This window comes from Balaenoptera borealis, assembly GCF_965194805.1.
Source record: "Balaenoptera borealis genome assembly, chromosome: X".
Lineage (NCBI taxonomy): Eukaryota > Metazoa > Chordata > Mammalia > Artiodactyla > Balaenopteridae > Balaenoptera > Balaenoptera borealis.
The window spans coordinates 92,327,399-92,347,444 of NC_138881.1; the positions used below are offsets into that span (position 1 = coordinate 92,327,399).

A 20,046-nucleotide genomic window follows, 5' to 3' on the forward strand; every position below is an offset into this window, starting at 1 on the left:
GTGTGTGAGAACCCTTAAGTTCTACTCTATTAGCAAGTTTCAGTTATACAATACAGTATTATCAATGATAGTCACCATGTTATACATTAAATCCTCAGACCTTATTCATCTTTTTTTTTTTTTCCAAAAGCCATATCTTAAAGCTTTAAACTTGGAAAACAAGATTTCTCCAGATTGAAGCCTTTGGTTTCTTTTAATTATTTTGTAGAACCGCTCTCTTGGAGCATATTTCAAAGGACTAGTTAGTTATCTTGAAAACTCAGCTATTAAAAACTACTTGGGCTGTAATATAACAATAGACAGTGATTCATATAGGGCTATAATTGTGCACATGATTAGGTATCTCATCATATTTCATAAATATAATAATATAAAATATCTCTCCCCTTTTAATAATCTTTTTACTCTGAAATGGCAGCATTGGAATCATTACTACTGTACCCACTAAATGGAATTCTCTAATCCTCAAAGTGAATTTAATCAGTTTGAAGGCATGCTGGTATATGACATCAAACAGGTCTTAAAATGCCAGCATCTTGCTCTCTTATAAAAATAATTGTCTGTGAATCTTCAACAGTAATAAAATTCGGTCTTATTGTTGAAGGGATGCTTGGAATGGTCACCTGTTTCATCCCACAGCTTTCAGTCAGTTATGGCACATCCCCATTTAACAGATGAGAACCAACAACATTAAGTGACTCAATAAGTCACGTAGCTGATAGGTATTGGAGTGGGAACTTGCACCATGTTTGTAGTGTAATTCTTTTCACTAAACATATTCTTTTTTAACCACCTTGTTTTCTGGAGTATATTTTTGCAATGACATATTTTTTCTATAAAATCCTGGCTGGATTACTGTGAAACAGAAGTTAACAACAAAGACTAATAATAATGTATTATTAAAACAAGATGTAAAACAAAGCCAAAATAAAGTCAAAAGGGCCCATGTAACTTACTTATTCAGTAATTAATCTTTTTATGGATTATAGATATACATCTTTATAATTCATAATACCTTAGAGCAATGCAAATCCAAGTGTGGTCAATGGACCAGTGTCGAATTACAAACTGTTTGTTACCAGTCTGCACTGGAATTAGAAGAAATAGAGAGTAAGCATTTAGAAACTTTTATAGCAGTTTGACAGTGTAATTTTATTTATTGAATATAGTAACCAAAAGGTAGGATTGTATTTTATATGTCTTTGATTTCTTTATTTTAGTATTTTAGTAATTTTTATTGTGTTTTATGAAAAAAATAGTCCATGATGGACCAGGAATTAAGAAAAGATTGGTCATTCATGAGAAATAATTTCAGAAGCACCTTCTTAGAGAAATATACTTGAGAATCCTAAAGTTTTATTGTTGGTTATTTTCTGCGCATGATGCCAAAAGTATCTCTAACTCACTGTTAGGTTTGTTATATACAGGATTCTATCACTTGTTTGCTAGAAAAATAACCAGCTACATCTCTTAAAACTGCTTCAATACTTCTTAATATTGGTTTGTATTAACTAGGCTTGCATGGAATACCAGGAGAGAAGGGGGATCCAGGGCCTCCTGGATTTGATGTTCCAGGACCCCCTGGTGAGAGAGGCAGTCCAGGGATCCCTGGAGCACCAGGTCCTATGGGACCCCCAGGATCACCAGGGTTCCCAGGAAAAGCAGGTGCCTCTGGCTTTCCAGGTAAGTTTTTAGTCTTCCCTGATTTTGGATTCAGGAAATTAAAACTAATATGACTCTGGTATATTACCCTCTTGTACTTTTCTGGATTGACACTATCCTTTAAGGAAAAGTGTTAAATGTCTTTGATTGTAGGAAACTCACTTTGCTATTTGCATTACACTTTTTCTCTCTGAGGGCTCCAGTTATATATTGCTGTGTAACAAATGACCCCAAAATTTAATGATTTAAATCAACCTTTTAATTTTGCTCAAGGTTTGTGGGTCAGGAATTAAGGGATGGCTTGCCAGGGTTGTTTATCTCTGATCCACATGGCATCAGCTGGAGTGGTTGGGGTTGAAGGATCTACTTCTCTGACACCTGAGTGTTCATTGGCCTCTTCATATGGTATCTCATTATCCATAGTGGTACTTCGCATTATGGTAGTATCAGGGTAGCTGCTCTCCTTCCAGGGCAGCTGGCTTCCAAAAGAGAGAATCCCCAAAACTGAAAGTGAGTGTACTAAGAGCCACAGATGGAAGCTGCAAGACTTCTTATGATCTAGCATTGGGAGTCATACAGTGTCACTTAGTCAAGGGTAAGGCACAGAGTCATCCCAAATTCAAGGGGAGAAGGCTACTCTAGGCTGTGTATACTGGGAAGTGTGGTTCATTTGGGGACCATCTTTAGAGACTAACTACCACAATGATATAGGCAGTAGTGGTCACTAAGGTTACAGTAGTTGGAAAGGGGTGAAACTTAGTGCCTTCCCTCCAAGTCTCAATAGTTTTCCAGTTGACATCTTTAAACTTATCTTTTATCTTTCCAAGGTCAAGGAAAGGTAAAAGATACTTATCGATATTCTTAAAAGGTGCCAAAGGTGAAATGGGTATGATGGGACCTCCAGGCCCAACAGGACCTTTGGGAATTCCTGGCAGGAGTGGTGTTCCTGGTCTCAAAGGTAATATTCAGGGTTTGCTGGCAGATGCATGAAAGAAAGAAAATTAAATATTTTACTTTATGTCGATACAGAATATTTTTATTTGACTGCTTTAAAATGAGCAATGCTTACTTGTATTTTGTTTCTTGTATTTTCATGGCATTTAAATAGGTACTGTTTTAAGTTTGGTGGTATGCTTAGCTTGAATACTATGAAACATGGTAAGTGCTTAGCTCAAAATAACAGAATATAGGGATTAAATTTTTACTTTTTACAGTCTTTGTAATTGTCAAAGAATCCCAGAAGAGAGACTGTTATTTGAGTGTAAAAGTGTGTGTGAGCTCGAGTTATTTATAGGCAGTAAATAAGGTGCCTAAGTGTTTTGGGTGGTCAGTGGCCTACCCAACTATGTAACATATGAATAATCTTTATATATGCATTAATCCTGGATGGATAAATCTGATCTGCTTTGTCTTCCCCACACATGTTGGGTTTAGGTGATGATGGTTTGCAGGGTCAGCCAGGACTTCCTGGCCCTGCAGGAGAGAAAGGTAGTAAAGGAGAGCCCGGCCTTCCAGGCCTTCCTGGACCAATGGATCCAGATCTGCTGGGCTCAAAAGGAGAGAAAGGGGACCCTGGCCTACCAGGTGAGTGAATGCATTTATTTGTTAATGTGTTTCCTGCTATATATGAATTTTAATTTTTAATAGCATGGAAAGTGACTTGTAATCCAGGACTCACCAACAAAAGGCAGTTAGGTGCATCAAATTTTGGTAACGAAAATTAATTTTCACTGATTTCACTGATCAACTTTTGTTTGAGTATTTTCTTTGTAGTTTATCTGTCACAAACTATGAGGTTTTAAAATAGACAGTCACTTTCAGGCCTTCCAGAAAATAGTATATAGGATGTGGTCAAGAGAAAAAAGATATATAGCCAGAATTACTTGGAAAACAGATTTCAGTGTTTGGAAAATTTGCTGGTCCTTTAAACTTTTTCGCCTTGAAACCAGATGAGGATGAGTGGTACTTTGTTGCCCTGCAGTGTTTTGATATCCACATCAAGCTTGACTTTTAAGTACAGTTCATTGTTATTCTACCCTGGAAGAATAAACAAGTATTGGACTATGAACAGCCAAGCTCAGCTCTGGGGGAGGTCGCTGAAAGTAGGTCTAGGGAATGACTGTGTTGTTATAGTTATTTTATTAGAAGCAAATAAGGTATGAAGTGTAACAGGTTTTTAACATTTAGAAGTCCTTTTTTCTTTTTATAAAAGGATAATATATTCATAACAAAGCACCAGAAAATATGAATAAGCACAGATCAATAAATAAAACACAATCCAGTCTATATAGAATAGTCTTTCAAACAACATGGAACTTTAAAAACTATCTATGTTTATTTGCAGATCATAGTAAAGTTTGTGACTCTTTCTGTGTTGTAACCATTACTACTGTCAGTCCGCGTGTGAGTGTGTGTGCAGGTGTGTGTGTACACAGATGTTATAAGCTTCCCTATGAGCAGGACCTGGTGGGATTTCTCCTCAAAAAAGAGTGTTAAGACATTACTGTGATTTTGTATACAGTCATGAAAGAGGCAAAGCCACCTAATTTTGTATTCTTGTGAAAGTGAGATACCTTTCTTGACTTACTTCTTGCAAGGCTTCTCTTCTCTTTCCATTATGCCTTCTGCAAAACAGAGGCAGTAAACTGTATTTGCCTGTGATATAGGGTTATTAAAGATAGTTATAGAATCTAAGAGACAGCTTAGGGATAATCTTCCCCAATTCCTTCATTTTAGAGTGTAAGAAACTGAGGCCCAAAGAGGAAAGTGACTTAATTATTGAGTGCTCTGCAATTCTTAATGGTAGCTAAATAAAGAAGTGGGGGATTTTAGTGAGTCCAGTGCTGTTGGTTCATACTATATCAGAATATCACTGTATTTCATTCATATTTCAGAGTTTGGTTAGCTTGCTTCACCAGATTTATTTAATGATATCAGCCTAACTTGTCTTTCTTATACTCATCCTTGGAAGGTATTCCTGGAGTTGCAGGGCCAAAAGGTTATCAGGGTTCACCTGGAGACCCAGGGCAACCTGGACTGAGTGGACAACCTGGATTACCAGGACCATCGGGTAAGTGTGATAAACCACCTGTAGCAACTGGGTGGTTGATCCTGAACCCTGGAACAAAGTAATTATGTATTTATCGTGTGTAATGATGTTTTGAATCTGGTCATGGCAATATGCTTGGGTAGCTACTGAGATACCGGACCTCTCCTTAACAGAAATGTTGCCATTTGGCCCAAGTGTCAACAGAAGATTTGTAGAATATTTTGCTTTGCTCAGTTTCTTCTTTTTGTGGCATCAGTGTGTATGCAAAATCAGAAGTATATCCAAGTAAGGTGCTGTGTTTTATTTATATCCATTGCAGCATATGTAAATAAGACAGGTTATCTGGTAGGAGCCTAAAGAATTCACCCTTTCCAGTTTTCTGTCTTCAGACAAGTCAATCATTAAACCATGTGAAACAGATGGCTGCCAATTCTATTTTTAAAAGTTTCTAGGGATAAAAATTTCACAATCTACCTTGGTAATGTGTTATAGCATTAATCACTCTTACAGTCAACATGGATTTTTTTTCTTATTTCTAATAAAACTCTTTCTTGCTGCTTCTTAAGCCATTTTCTTTGGGTTGGGCCCCTAAGGAATAAAGAGTAGCTCATCTCCATCTTTGTAAGAGCCCTTTGGGTCAGTTATTCTGTTCTGGACTCGGTACTGCATTACCTTGATGTAGTGGGAAGGAGAAATTATCTCCTTTTCTATCCTTCACATATTTTGCATTTTCTTCCCCAAGCTGGAAGACAGTGTGAAAGGAAAAATAAAAGAAAATAATATTTAAGGCAACATTGTGGTCCTTGGAAAATACCTGGGTGACACCACAGAGCCTCAAGTATCTAAGCTCTGGGAAGAATGTGTAAACACAACAGCCATGACTGCTGGGGGGAGATAGTCCAGTACTTCTCCATCAACTCTTGTCTATCCATGGCCTAATGTGCTGAGGGTGTATCATGACAGGTTACCACTTTCCTCTTCTGGTCTCACATGATCAGGCTCTACATGGGAATGCCACTTCTGAATCTTTTAAAGAGTCCCTTTATATTGGATTTACCTGTGGTAAATATAGTAAGGTACTTACTTATACACAAACAACAAATAAGATTTCAGGTGACTGGAATAGTTTTAGGGCAAGAAACAAGGTGTCTTGGTGAAAGTTTTGCATTTTTAAAATAAATTTGTATTGGGAAACCTCTGTTACCATGATTATATTGTAATATGTTCCTAAAGAGATTTCTTAGGTAACTCTTACCTGTTTTATGCTGAGTTAGATCTGTGGAACTTAATCATATGTTAAGATTTAATCCATTCAATCTCACGCTTGCATTTTAATTACAACCCACACCAGGAAACCAGGCAACCTTAATATTGCTGAGTTGTCTTAATTTTACCAATTTGGTTTTTGTAGGTCCCAAGGGTAACCCTGGTCTCCCTGGGAAGCCAGGACTTACAGGACCTCCTGGACTTAAAGGAAACATAGGTGATATGGGTTTTCCAGGTGAGTGATGAAAATTTCCCAAATGTTTAGTTCCATTAATGGAAGATGGTTCACTATCTTTGTTATTAGAAATGAGACTGGTAGTGATAGAGTCAAACTGAGACAATATCTAAGGCAGTCAGTGGGTAGAGCTCTCTCATTACCCAAATATTTGAAGTGCGAATTAAGAGACAGAGCTTTAGAAAGAATTCACAAACTTACATTTTTTTCTCCAGCTATACCCCCTTTCACTTAAACTTCCTTGAAAAATAGGCTTTTATATAATCCTGGTTGTAAAGCTCATTATTATATATATCAGAATTTGCAGAATTCTTTTTAAAAATCTTTTTGCTTGGTCATGTGCATGATATATATCCCACAAACAATATTTTTTAAAAGATTGCATATTACATGTTTCTAACAGGCCCCCAGGGTGCAAAAGGGTCTCCTGGACCTCCTGGAGTTCCTGGACAACCTGGATCCCCGGGATTACCTGGACAGAAAGGAGAAAAAGGTGATCCTGGTATTTCAGGCATTGGTCTTCCAGGTCTTCCTGGCCCAAAGGTAATCCTACTCAGGTATATGCCTGAGCAGATAGGATTTTTCTTTAACATTGTGCTCGTTCCTAATTCTTCCTTAAACAAACTATAGAATGACATGGTATAGTCTGGGCAAGAAGTTCATTCCTTCTCTTTTCTCCTATATTGTAAGGAGATATATTTTAGGTTTGCAGCCAGTCCAAAAAACGGAGGGGAAATCTTTCTGATTTCTTTATTTTCCCTCTATCTTACTCTTTGAGTATGTTTCAGTAACCCAAAAGCGTATTTCTGCCTAGTTTTGGGTTTTTTTTTCCTTTTTAGCGATGGAGTTGTTGGTCTTTGTCCTAATATTATTATTAACTAATTTGAAGAGGCTTATAAGCAAAGTAACTTATAAAATTAATGAAGGTGCAGTAGTATTCTTAACTGCATATCTGAGGTGGTTCTCTGAAAACAGTTGTACATATCTCTCTCTGTCCCTAGTCAATGTGAAAACTTTGGTGGTATTTCTCAAGCAATCAAATCTAGAACATGTTTAAGAATCCCTGGACTCACAAATGTTTGATAACTGCTTAATTCCATGTAAAAAGGAAATAATTGCCATTGATTTGCAGAAGTATTTTATAACTAACAGAGAGGTATCCATTGTCTAATATATATGTTGCGAGTATTTTCTCACAGTGAATTGTTTGTCTTATAATGATGTTTAATCATTCAGTTACAACACAAAACCTGAGAGTATTAGAAAAGGAATTATGTTACTCAACTACCATGAAATTAGTGAAAGTTCCCACTGAGATAAGAATTTATTGAATAACGTTTTAAAGATAATTTCTTTTTAATAGTATGCAAAAAGACTATATTTTTTAAAATATTTTCTTTCTTTTTTTGGTTGCATCGGGTCTTAGTTGTGGCATGTGGGATCTTTTATTTGTTGCGGCGCGTGGGCTCTTCGTTGGGGCGCACAGGCTTCTCTCTAGTTGTGGTGCGTGGGCTCTGTAGTTTGTGGCAGGCAGCCTCTCTCATTGAGGCACGCAGGCTCTGTAGTTGTGGCATATGGGCTTAGTTGCCCTGCGGCATGTGGGATCTTAGTTCCCCAACCAGGGATCGAACCCTTGTCCCCTGCATTGTAAGGTGGATTCTTTACCACTGGACCACCAGGGAAGTCCCCAAAAAGACTATATTTTGATTGCCCAGTTAATCAACTTATTTTAAGAAGTAATCAAGAGAAATTTCTGCATATTAATTGTGGATTAACAGTATAAAGTTTATTGAAATGAATCTTAATTTTTTCTATTTAAATTTTATCAGTAATACATGAATACATATTTTACTAAAAATAACAATACAGACATATCAAGGGTAAAAGTGAAAATCTCCTTTATAACATGTCTTCTTTATTCCATTCCCTTCCCCACAGAATCCACTATTAATAGTTGGTGTGTAAATTTGAATCCCTTGCAACATATTCTCTTTCTCTTTCTCTCTCTATACACACACACACACACACACATACATACATACATACACACACACATATATACACATACACACAGAATTTTGGTTTTTCTACACTTTGTGCATATGTAGAGTCATAGAATATATACTATTCTGTATGTTACCTTATCACTTATGTCTTTTAATATTTCTTCTTTCAGTATATCTTAATCAGTTTTCTTCGTCAGTGTACATCATTGTTAACGGTTGCATGATATCCTACTTCTGTTGCAATTCATATCATAATGAACATTCTTACACATATCTGTGGACACATGTACAATTATTTATACTGTAGAGATTCTTAAAAGTGAAATTGCTGGGTCAAAAGATAAGTGCATTTCAATTTTTGTCTTTTTAAGTTTTTATATTAATAGTAACAAATTAGATTGATTTTAAAAATCAACCAGCACACCATAGTGTATACAGAAATAGAAATATAATGTTGTACACATGAAACTTTTATGTATAATGTTATAAATCAATAAAAATAAAATCAACCAGTATGAAATGATGTAAAATGAGAACTCTTCTTTCCACACATTTACATCCTCCAAATCCATAGTTCTTCCCCAAGGTAACCACGTTTAGTAGTTCCTCATGTATTTGTCCAGAAAAGGCTTTTTATGCATATATATGTATGTATATATGATAGGTATTTCATCAAGTTTAAGATTCAGTTTTGTACAATTCAAAATCTCTGATATTGAGGGGCATCTTACAATGGGAAACACCTTACAATTATAATTAGAAGCATTTTTCCCTCAGTTATTGATGCATGGAATGATGCGGCATCTTCTAATGGAAGTTATATTTTTATTTATATGCATGAAATCATATTCAATACCATATATCTGCTCTGGACCTAGTGGTCATAGTTTAGTAGATCTTAGCATACTTTCTTTATCAGCCTATAAATATACACCTCATTCTTTTTCATAATTATATAGTATTTTCTGTTTAGGTTAACCATAAATAATTTAACCTATTATTAGTACTGAAGTTGTTTCTATATTTTCATGATTACAAACATATGTTGCACTGAAATTCTTATCCATATCTTACATAAATATCTTAATATTATTTGGTAAATATTGCCATAGAATAAATTATGAGTAGATTTGCTGGAATCCAGCATATATATGCCTTTTTGTTTTTTAAGATTTTTATTGGAGTATAATTGCTTTACAATGGTGTGTTAGTTTCTGCTTTATAACAAAGTGAATCAGCTATACATATACATATACCCCCATATCTCCTCCCTCTTGTATCTCCCTCCCACCCTCCCTATCCCACCCCTTTAGGTGGTCACAAAGCACCAAGCTGATCTCCCTATGCTATGCGGCTACTTCCCACTAGCTATCTATTTTATCTTTGGTAGTATATATAAGTCCATGCCACTCTCTCACTTCGTCCCAGCTTACCCTTCCCCCTCCCCGTGTCCTCAAGTTCATTCTCTACATCTGCGTCTTTATTCCTGTCCTGCCCCTAGGTTCTTCAGAACCTTTTTTTTTTTTTTAGATTCCATATATATGCATTAGCATACGGTACTTGTTTTCTCTTTCTGACTTACTTCACTCTGTATGACAGACTCTAGGTCCATCCACCTCACTACAAATAACTCAATTTCGTTTCTTTTTATGGCTGAGTAATATTCCATTGTATATATGTGCCACATCTTCTTTATCCATTCATCTGTCGATGGACACTTAGGTTGCTTCCATGTCCTGGCTATTGTAAATAGAGCTGCAATGAACATTGTGGTACATGACTCTTTTTGAATTATGGTTTTCTCAAGGTATATGCCCAGTAGTGGGATTGCTGGGTCGTATGGTAGTTCTATTTTTAGTTTTTTGAGGAACCTCCATACTGTTCTACCTAGTGGCTGTATCAATTTACATTCCCACCAACAGTGCAAGAGAGTTCCCTTTTCTCCACACCCTCTCCAGCATTTATTGTTTGTAGATTTTTTTTTTAAACATCTTTATTGGAGTATAATTGCTTTACAATGGTGTGTTAGTTTCTGCTTTATAACAAAGTGAATCAGTTATACATATACATATGTTCCCATATCTCTTCCCTCTTGCATCTCTCTCCCTCCCTCCGATCCTCCGTATCCCACCCCTCTAGGTGGTCACAAAGCACCGAGCTGATCCCCCTGTGCTATGCGGCTGCTTCCCACTAGCTATCTATTTTACATTTGGTAGTGTATATATGTCCATGCCACTCTCTCACCCTGTCACATCTCACCCCTCCCCCTCCCCATATCCTCAAGTCTATGCTCTAGTCGTTCTGTGTCTTTATTCTCGTCTTGCCACTAGGTTCTTCATGACCTTTTTTTTTTTCCTTAGATTCCATATATATGTGTTAGCATACGGTATTTGTTTTTCTCTTTCTGACTTACTTCACTCTGTATGACAGACTCTAGGTCCATCCACCTCACTACAAATACCTCCAGTTCATTTCTTTTTATGGCTGAGTAATATTCCATTGTATATATGTGCCACATCTTCTTTATCCATTCATCCAATGATGGACACTTAGGTTGCTTCCATGTCCTGGCTATTGTAAATAGAGCTGCAATGAACATTTTGGTACATGACTCTTTTTGAATTATGGTTTTCTCAGGGTATATGCCCAGTAGTGGGATTGCTGGGTCATATGATAGTTCTATTTTTAGTTTTTTAAGGAACCTCCATACTGTTCTCCATAGTGGCTGTATCAATTTACATTCCCACCAACAGTGCAAGAGTGTTCCCTTTTCTCCACACCCTCTCCAGCACTTATTGTTTGTAGATTTTTTGTTGATGGCCATTCTAACTGTTGTGAGTTGATGCCTCATTGTCGTTTTGATTTGCATTTCTCTAATGATTAGTGATGTTGAGCATCCTTTCATGTGTTTGTTGGCAATCTGTATATCTTCTTTGGAGAAATGTCTATTTAGGTCTTCTGCCCATTTTTGGATTGGGTTGTTTGTTTTTTGATATTGAGCTGCATGAGCTGCTTATAAATTTTGGAGATTAATCCTTTGTCAGTTGCTTCATTTGCAAGTATTTTCTCCCATTCTGAGGGTTGTCTTTTCGTCTTCTTTATGTTTTCCTTGCTGTGCAAAAGCTTTTAAGTTTCATTAGGTCCCATTTCTTTATTTTTGTTTTTACTTCCATTTCTCAAGGAGGTGGGTCAAAAAGGATCTTGCTGTGATTTATGTCATACGGGGTTCTGCCTATGTTTTCCTCTAAGACTTTTGTAGTGTCTGGCCTTACATTTAGGTCTTTAATCCATTTTGAGTTTATTTTTGTGTATGGTGTTAGGGAGTGTTCTAATTTCATTCTTTTACATGTAGCTGTCCAGTTTTCCCAGCACCACTATTGAAGAGGCTGTTTTTTCTCCATTGTATATCCTTGCCTTCCTGGGATAAACCCCACTTGAACATGGTGTATGATCCTTTTAATGTACTGTCGGATTCTCTTTGCTAGTATTTTGTTGAGGATTTTTGCATCTATGTTCATCAGTGATATTGGCCTGTAGTTTTCTTTCTTTGTGACATCTTGGTCTGCTTTTGGTGTCAGGGTGATGGTGGCCTCATAGAATGAGTTTGGGAGTGTTCCTCCCTCTGCTATATTTTGGAAGAGTTTGAGAAGGATAGCTGTTAGCTCTTCTCTAAATGTTTGATAGAATTCGCCTGTGAAGCCATCTGGTCCTCAGCTTTTCTTGGTTGGGAGATTTTTAATCACAGTCTCAATTTCAGTGCTTGTGACTGGTCTGTTTATAATTTCTATTTCTCCCTGGTTCAGTCTCGGAAGGTTGTGCTTTTCTAAGAATTTGTCCATTTCTTCCGGGTTGTCCATTTTATTGGCAAATAGTTGCTTGTAGTAATCTCTCATGATCCTTTGTATTTCTGCAGTGTCAGTTGTTACTTCTCCTTTTTCATTTCTAATTCTATTAATTTGAGTCTTCTCCCTTTTTTTCTTCATGAGTCTGGCTAATGGTTTATCAATTTTGCTTATCTTCTCAAAGAACCAGCTTTTAGTTTTATTGATCTTTGCTAGTGTTTCCTTCATTTCTTTTTCATTTATTTCTGATCTGATCTTTATGATTTCTTTCCTTCCGCTAACTTTGGGGTTTTTTTGTTCTTCTTTCTCTAATTGCTTTAGGTGTAAGATTAGGTTTTTTATTTGAGATTTTTCTTGTTTCTTGAGGTGGGATTGTATTGCTATAAACTTCCCTCTTAGAACTGCTTTTGCTGTATACCGTAGGTTTTGGGTCATCGTGTTTTCATTGTCATTTGTTTCTAGGTATTTTTTTATTTCCTCTTTGATTTCTTCAGTGATCTCTTGGTTATTTAGTAGTGTATTGTTTAACCTCCATGTGTTTGTATTTTTAACAGATTTTTTACTGTAATTGATATCTAGTCTCATAGCGTTGTGGTTGGAAAAGATACTTGATATGATTTCAATTTTCTTAAATTTACCAAGGCTTGATTTGTGACCCAAGATATGACCTATTCTGGAGAATGTTCCATGAGCACTTGAGAAGAAAGTGTATTCTGTTGTTTTTGGATGGAATGCCCTATAAATATCAATTAAGTCCATCTTCTTTAGTGTATCATTTAAAGCTTGTGTTTCCTTATTTATTTTCATGTTGGATGGTCTGTCCATTGGTGAAAGTGGGGTGTTAAAGTCCGCTTCTATGACTGTGTTACTGTCGATTTCCCCTTTTATGGCTGTTAGCATTTGCCTTATATATTGAGGTGCTCCTATGTTGGGTGCATAAATATTTACAATTTTTATATCTTCTTCTTGGATTGATCCCTTGATCATTATGTAGTGTCCTTCTTTGTCTCTTGTAATAGTCTTTATTTTAAAGTCTATTTCGTCTGATATGAGAATTGCTACTCCAGCTTTCTTTTGATTTCCATTTGCATGGAATATCTTTTTCCATTCCCTCACTTTCAGTCTGTATGTGTCCCTAGGTCTGAAGTGGGTCTCTTGTAGACAGCATATATACAGGTCTTGTTTTTGTATCCATTCTGCCAGTCTATGTCTTTTGGTTGGAGCATTTAATCCATTTACATTTAAGGTAATTATCAATATGTATGTTCCTATTACCATTTTCTTAGTTGTTTTAGTTTTGCTATTGTAGGTCTTTTCTTTCTCTTGTGTTTCCTGCCTAAAGAAGTTCCTTTAGAATTTGTTGTAAAGCTGGTTTGGTGGTGCTGAATTCTCTTAGCTTTTACTTGTCTGTAAAGGTTTTAATTTCTCTGTCAAATCTGCATGAGATCCTGGCTGGGTAGAGTAATCTTGGTTGTTGGTTTTTCCCTTTCATCACTTTAAATATGTCCTGCCACTCCCTTCTGGCTTGCAGAGTTTCTGCTGAAAGGTCAGCTTTTAACCTTATGGGGATTCCCTTGTATGTTATTTGTTGCTTTTCCCTCACTGCTTTTAATATTTTTTCTTTGTATTTAATATTTGACAGTTTGATTAATATGTGTCTTGGCATGTTTCTCCTTGGATTTATCCTGTATGGGACTCTCTGCACTTTCTGGACTTGACTGACTATTTCCTTTCCCATGTTAGGGAAGTCTTCAACTATAATCTCTTCAAATATTTTCTCAGTCACCTTTTATTTTTCTCTTCTTCTTCTGGGACCCCTATAATTCGAATGTTGGTGCCTTTAATGTTGTCCCAGAGGTCTCTAAGACCGTCCATAATTCTTTTCATTCTTGTTTCTTTATTCTCTTCTGTGGTAGTTATTTCCACTATTTTATCTTCCAGGTCACTTATCCGTTCTTCTGCCTCAGTTATTCTGCTGTTGATTCCTTGTAGAGAAATTTTAATTTCATTTATTGTGTTGTTCATCATTGTTTGTTTGCTCTTTAGTTCTTCTAGGTCCTTGTTAAACGTTTCTTGTATTTTCTGCATTCTATTTCCACGATTTTAGATAATCTTTACTGTCATCACTCTGAATTCTTTTTCAGGTAGACTGCCTATTTCCTCTTCATTTGTTAGGTCTGGTGGGTTTTTACCTTGCTCCTTCATCTGCTGTGTGTTTCTCTGTCTTCTCATTTTGCTTAACTTACTGTGTTTGGGGTCTTCTTTCCGCAGGCTGAAGGTTAGTAGTTCCCATTGTTTTTGGTGTCTGCCCCCAGTGGCTAAGTTTGGTTCAGTGGGTTGTGTAGGCTTCCTGGTGGAGGGGACTAGTGCCTGTGTTCTGGTGGATGAGCCTGGATCTTGTCTTTCTCTTGGGCAGGTCTACGTCTGGTGGTGTGTGTTGGGGTGTCTGTGACCTTATTATGATTTTAGGCAGCCTCTCTGCTAATGGGTGGGGTTGTGTTCCTGTCTTGCTAGTTGTTTGGCATAGGGTGTCCAGCACTGTAGCTTGCTGGTCGTTGAGTGTACCTGGGTCTTATTGTTGAGATGGAGATCTCTGGGAGAGCTTTCGCCGTTTGATATTACGTGGAGCCAGGAGGTGTCTGGTGGACCAATGTCCTGAACTTGGCTCTCCCACCTCAGAGCCACAGGCCTGACACCCAGCCAGAGCACCAAGCCCCTGTTGGCCACACGGCTCAGAAGAAACAGGAGAAAAAAAGAAAGAAAAAAAGAAAAAATAAAATAAAATAACGTTATTAAAATAAAAAATAATTATTAAAAATAAAAACAATTAAAAAGTAATAAAACAAAACAAAACAAAAAACCGGACAGGCAGAACCCTAGGACAAATGGTAAAAGCAAAGCTCTACAGACAACATCACGCAAAGAAGCATACACATACACACTCACAAAAAGAGAAAAAGGAAAAAAGTATATATATCATTGCTCCCAAAGTCCACCACCTCAATTTTGGGATGATTCATTGTCTATTCAGGTATTCCACAGATGCAGGGTGCATCAAGTTGATTGTGGAGATTTAATCTGCTGCTCCTGAGGCTACACAGAGAAATTTCCCTTTCTCTTCTTTGTTCGCACAGCTCCTGGGGTTCACCTTTGGATTTGGCCCCGCCTCTGCATGTAGGTCACATGAGGGCGTCTGTTCTTCACTCAGACAGGACGGGGTTAAAGGAGCAGCTGATTCGGGGGCTCTGGCTCACTCAGCTCAAGGGGGGAGGGAGGGGTACAGAATGCGGGGCGAGCCTGCAGCGGCAGAGGCTAGCATGACGTTGCACCAGCCCAAGGCACGCCGTTTGTTCTCCCGGGGAAGTCGTCTCTGGATCACAGAGACAGAGACCCTGGCAGTGGTGTGCTGCACGGGTTCCCTGGAGGGGAGGTGTGGATAGTGACCTGTGCTTGCACACAGGATTCTTGGTGGCTGCAGTAGCAGCCCTAGAGTCTCATGCCCATCTCTGGGGCCCGCACTGATAGCCGCGTCGCACGCCCATCTCTGGAGCTCGTTTAGGCGGTGCTGTGAATCCCCTCTCCTCGCGCACCCCGAAACAATTGTCTCTTGCCTCTTAGGCAGGTCCAGACTTTTTCCCTAACTCCCTTCTGGCCAGATGTGGCTCACTAGCTCCCTTCAGGCTGTCTTCATGCAGCCAACCCCAGTCCTCTCCCTGGGATCCGACCTCCGAAGCCCGAGCCTCAGCTCCCAGCCCCCGCCCACCCCGGCGGGTGAGCAGCCAAGCCTCTCGGGCTGGTGAGTGCTGGTCGGCACCGCTCCTCTGTGCGGGAATCTCTCCACTTTGCCCTCCGCACCCCTGTTGCTGCGCTCTCCTCCGTGGCTCCAAAGCTTCCCCCCACCACCCCCCATCTCCGTCAGTGAAGGGGCTTCCTAGTGTGTGGGAACTTTTCCTCCTTCACAGCTTCCTCCCCAAGGGGCAGGTCTCGTCCCTATTCTTTTTTCTCTGTTTTTCCTTTTTTCTTTTGCCCTACCCAGGTACGTGGGGGAGTTTCTTCTGCCAGCGTTCAGTAGGTGTTCTGTAGGAGTTATTCCACGTGTAGATGTATTTCTGATGTATTTGTGGGGAGGAAGGTGATCTCCACATCTTACTCTTCTGCCATCTTGAAGGTCTTCCTCTAATTGCTGCTTTTCTCATGGAGTGTCTAACTTTTTTTCCCTTGTTGCTTAGTCTGGTTTCCCTTGCTTATAGGGGGCCACATGCAGAGGCCTCGCACCTGCCCTTCAGACCAGAGTTCCTCCTGGGAAATAACTGTGCCGACACCTCAGCTCTGGGACGGTGTGCAGAAGCCTGTATATTCCTTTTTAATATTGATAGTTACTGGCAAATTTTCCTAATTAAATAGCTCTACTGCTTGATACTCCCTTGATCAGTATAAGAAATTTTCTATTTTCTCCTCATTTTACAAGTATTAGGTACTATCAGTCTTTCTAATTTTGTCAGCCTAATGGGTAAAAAGTAGCATATCATTGTTTAAATTTGAATTTTCCTGATTCCAAGTGAGACTTCTTATATGTATATCTCCTCAGCAAATTGTCTATTCATACTCTTTGCCTCATTTTTTAGGAGGGGATTTGCTTATGTATTTCTTATTGATTTGTAAAAGTACTTTATAAACACTGAAGATGCATCCATTGTCTATTATATATGTTGCAAATAGTTTCTCCCAGTCAGTTGTTTGTCTTACTACAGTGTTTACTGTACATTTCATCAAGTAGAAGTTTAACATTTTAACATAAACGAATGTTATACTCATTCATTCATTCAAAAAATACCTATTGAGTATGTATGATGTGCCAGGAACTATTTTAGGTGCTGGAGATAGAGTATGAGTGAAACAAATTCACTGCCTGCATGGAGTTTACATCTAGTCAGTGAACAAAATAAACAAAATAAATAAGTTTGTTAGAAGGTATTGCAAAATTAGAGTGAGGCTTGGGGATAAGAATTGCTGAAAAATGTTACATTTTTAAAAATAGGGTAGTAAGGAAAATCTTCTCTGATTACAATTGTTTAAGTGGCCTCATGCAATGAGGGGGTTAGTCATTCAAAGACCCTGGCATTTTGAGAAATATAAATGAGGCTAGTGTGAATTAAGCTAAGTATTGAGGTGACAGTCAGTAGGAGATGAGATCAGGTTGGTAATGGAGGATAGATTATCTAGGGCTTTTTAGATCATAGTAAGGCTTATACTCCTAAGTGAAATAAGGGACAACTGGAAGGAATAACATCATTGTACTTTAATTTTAAAAAAAATCACAGCTCTCATTTTGGATATAAATCATAGAGGAGTAAGGATGAAAAGAGTGAGACCAATTATGACACTATTTTATTATTATTATTTTATTTTTATTATTATTTATAATACAAACTAGAGATGTTGATAGCTTGGATCAGAGTGGTGGCAGTGGAAGTGATAAGAAACTGTCAGAATCTTAAGATATTTTCCATGTCAAGTCAGCAAGATTTGTGTATGGAATATGAGAGAAAGAGAGATGTCAAGAATGACTCTAAAGTTTTTATCCTGAGCAACTGCAAGAATGGAGTTGCTACATACTGAGATAGGAAAGATTTGGAGAGAAACAGATTTGGCAGGAAAGATCAGGAGCATAGTTTTCTGATTGTTATGAAGACTTCTATATCTAAGATTATAAAAAGAGTCCTATATATTCTATTCCAGTGTTTGCATGATCTTGTTCTTTATGTTTACATCTTTAACCCATCTGACTTTTTCTGTATGTTTTGCAAGGTGAGGGACTATATATTTTTTTCCAAATAAATTATCCAAATAACCCAAACCCATTTGTTATGAGCTCCATTCTTTACTCATTGATTTGAAATTACATTTTAAAAATTTTCTAAATTTGTTTATACATATTTTTTTCTAGACTGAGTGAATTTTAACATTCATATAGTGCAACCAAAATTACCATAATAATTCATCTCTGAAACTATAATGGATGGCAGCAGAAAACCATGTTTCAACTGGCCAGTGTCCACAGTATATTCAACTCTTCAAGCAAGAGGCTAACTCTTAGTTTTTCTATGCATCCTACAAGTATTTTTCAATAAGGAAATCTACACTAAATTTGGACATTTGCAGAGCTGATAAAACCAGGAAATCATGTATCTGAAGTATCCTACTGTTTCTTTCAGATGGTATTATTTTATCTTAAAATGATGACATATTTAAAAAATATGATTTTACCTCTCAGTTTTGATAAGCACAAGCAGTCCTTGCTTTGTACAGTTCTGATATGCACAAATTTGTTACCACAGTTTAGTTAAATAGCATCAGTCCACAACAATATGGTTCAAGTTTAAGTTACCATGATATATTAGCTCTTCAATCCCTAAACCACTATGTAAATATCTACTGTGCATCTTGATCAGTGAGCGGTCATTTCACTTCTTTCAAATTCTGTCAGTGATTCATCACTGTGAATCTATTGTTCCCATAATGCATTGACAGCAAAGCATGTAGATGTGTTGCCTCTGTCTCTCATTGATAAACCAAACTGAAATTTAACAAAAATGGATAATCAAAAGAGAAAATTGACCAACAATGATGAAAGTGCAGTAAAAAAAAAAGAAAGGTGATAACACTGGAAATGAAATTTAAATCTAATGTAGATGGAGTTAGAGATGAAATAGCCAGCCAAAGGAATGTTGACACTGCCACCATTTGAGAGACTTTAGATGTGCAGCCAAGAAAGCTAGTGAAGTTGAAATGATCAACATATGAACTTGGCTCTCTATATATGTATAACTGACAGGAAGAGGGATTTTAGTGTTTTGAGAAAAACTTTTACAGGTCATAGAATGATCATATTTTTCCCATTGATTTTTAAAATCTCTTTACATGGTTTTTCATCTTGCATTTTCATTTTTATAGTCCAATACTGTTATACAAAATGAGGAGTGCCTGCCTATATTGTAAAGGAAGAGTAGAATAAAAGTTTCAGAAGGCATGATAGTATGATTAGGGAATGTCAAGCATAAGAAAAAATTCTATAATTAGTGAGCTGTTAAGAAGTAAGGATAGTGGTAAAAGGTCAGATGGTAGTTTGTTTTATGAGAGAGTGTCCTTGTTAGTCAAAAAGCATAATTAATATAGTACACTGAAAACCCTGGACAGGGAATCAATAGGCAGAACTTTGAGTCCTGAGTCTGTCTACATGACCTTGTAAGTCACTTAATTCTTTTGTATCTTCACTACTTTGTCAGTAAAATAGAAAAAAGAATTATACCTATTGCACAGAGTTATTGTGAGGCTTCAATTAGATTTAAAAAAACACTTTGTAAATTATAAAGCACTCTATACATAATATTTGTCTGTGAGATGAGAGAGCTGGACTAGATAGTACCTAAGATTTCTTCAACTCTTAAACTTAATGACTGTATTCTTTAAATGTGGCATAATATTTCTAACCTCCATTAATCCTTCTTAAAATCTAATCATACTACAGACTCAGAGCAATCCCTGTCATAATCCCAGATAGCTTTTTTGCTGAAATTGACAAGCAGAAAGTCTTAGAAGAAAACATGATATATCTTCAGGACCTTGGGTTAGGGTAATTATTTCTTAGATATGACACCAAAAGCACAAGCAAACAAAGAAAAAATAAATGAATTGAACCACATTAAAATTTTGTGCTGCAAATGATAGCATCAAGAAAGCGAAAAGACTATCCACAGAAAGGGAGAAAATATTTGCAAATTATATATCAGATAAGAGATTTGTATCCAGAATATATTTTAAAAACTCTTATAATTCAATAAGAAAGCAAATAGACCAATTTTTAAATGGGCAAAGTCAATTGGGCCTAACAGACCTATACAGAATGTTCCAACCCACAACAGCAAAGTATCTATTTTTTCAAGTGCACAAGAAACATTCTTCAGAATAGAGCATATGTTAGGCCAC

At 37.2% G+C, this 20,046-nt stretch overlaps 1 protein-coding gene across 3 annotated transcripts in view; it reads left to right on the forward strand.

Annotated features, from left to right (window-relative positions):
* COL4A5 (collagen type IV alpha 5 chain) overlaps window positions 1-20,046 on the forward strand; it is a 236,266-nt gene that overhangs the window by 180,307 nt on the left and 35,913 nt on the right. For 2 of the 3 annotated variants that reach the window (XM_082376978.1, XM_082376979.1), the window contains exons 31-36: window positions 1,516-1,683; window positions 2,531-2,620; window positions 3,097-3,246; window positions 4,634-4,732; window positions 6,123-6,212; window positions 6,616-6,755. In XM_082376978.1, the coding sequence (XP_082233104.1) occupies window positions 1,516-1,683; window positions 2,531-2,620; window positions 3,097-3,246; window positions 4,634-4,732; window positions 6,123-6,212; window positions 6,616-6,755 (737 nt within the window). The remainder of the gene's footprint in view (window positions 1-1,515; window positions 1,684-2,530; window positions 2,621-3,096; window positions 3,247-4,633; window positions 4,733-6,122; window positions 6,213-6,615; window positions 6,756-20,046) is intronic. The other variant, XM_082376980.1, reaches the window with a different exon arrangement.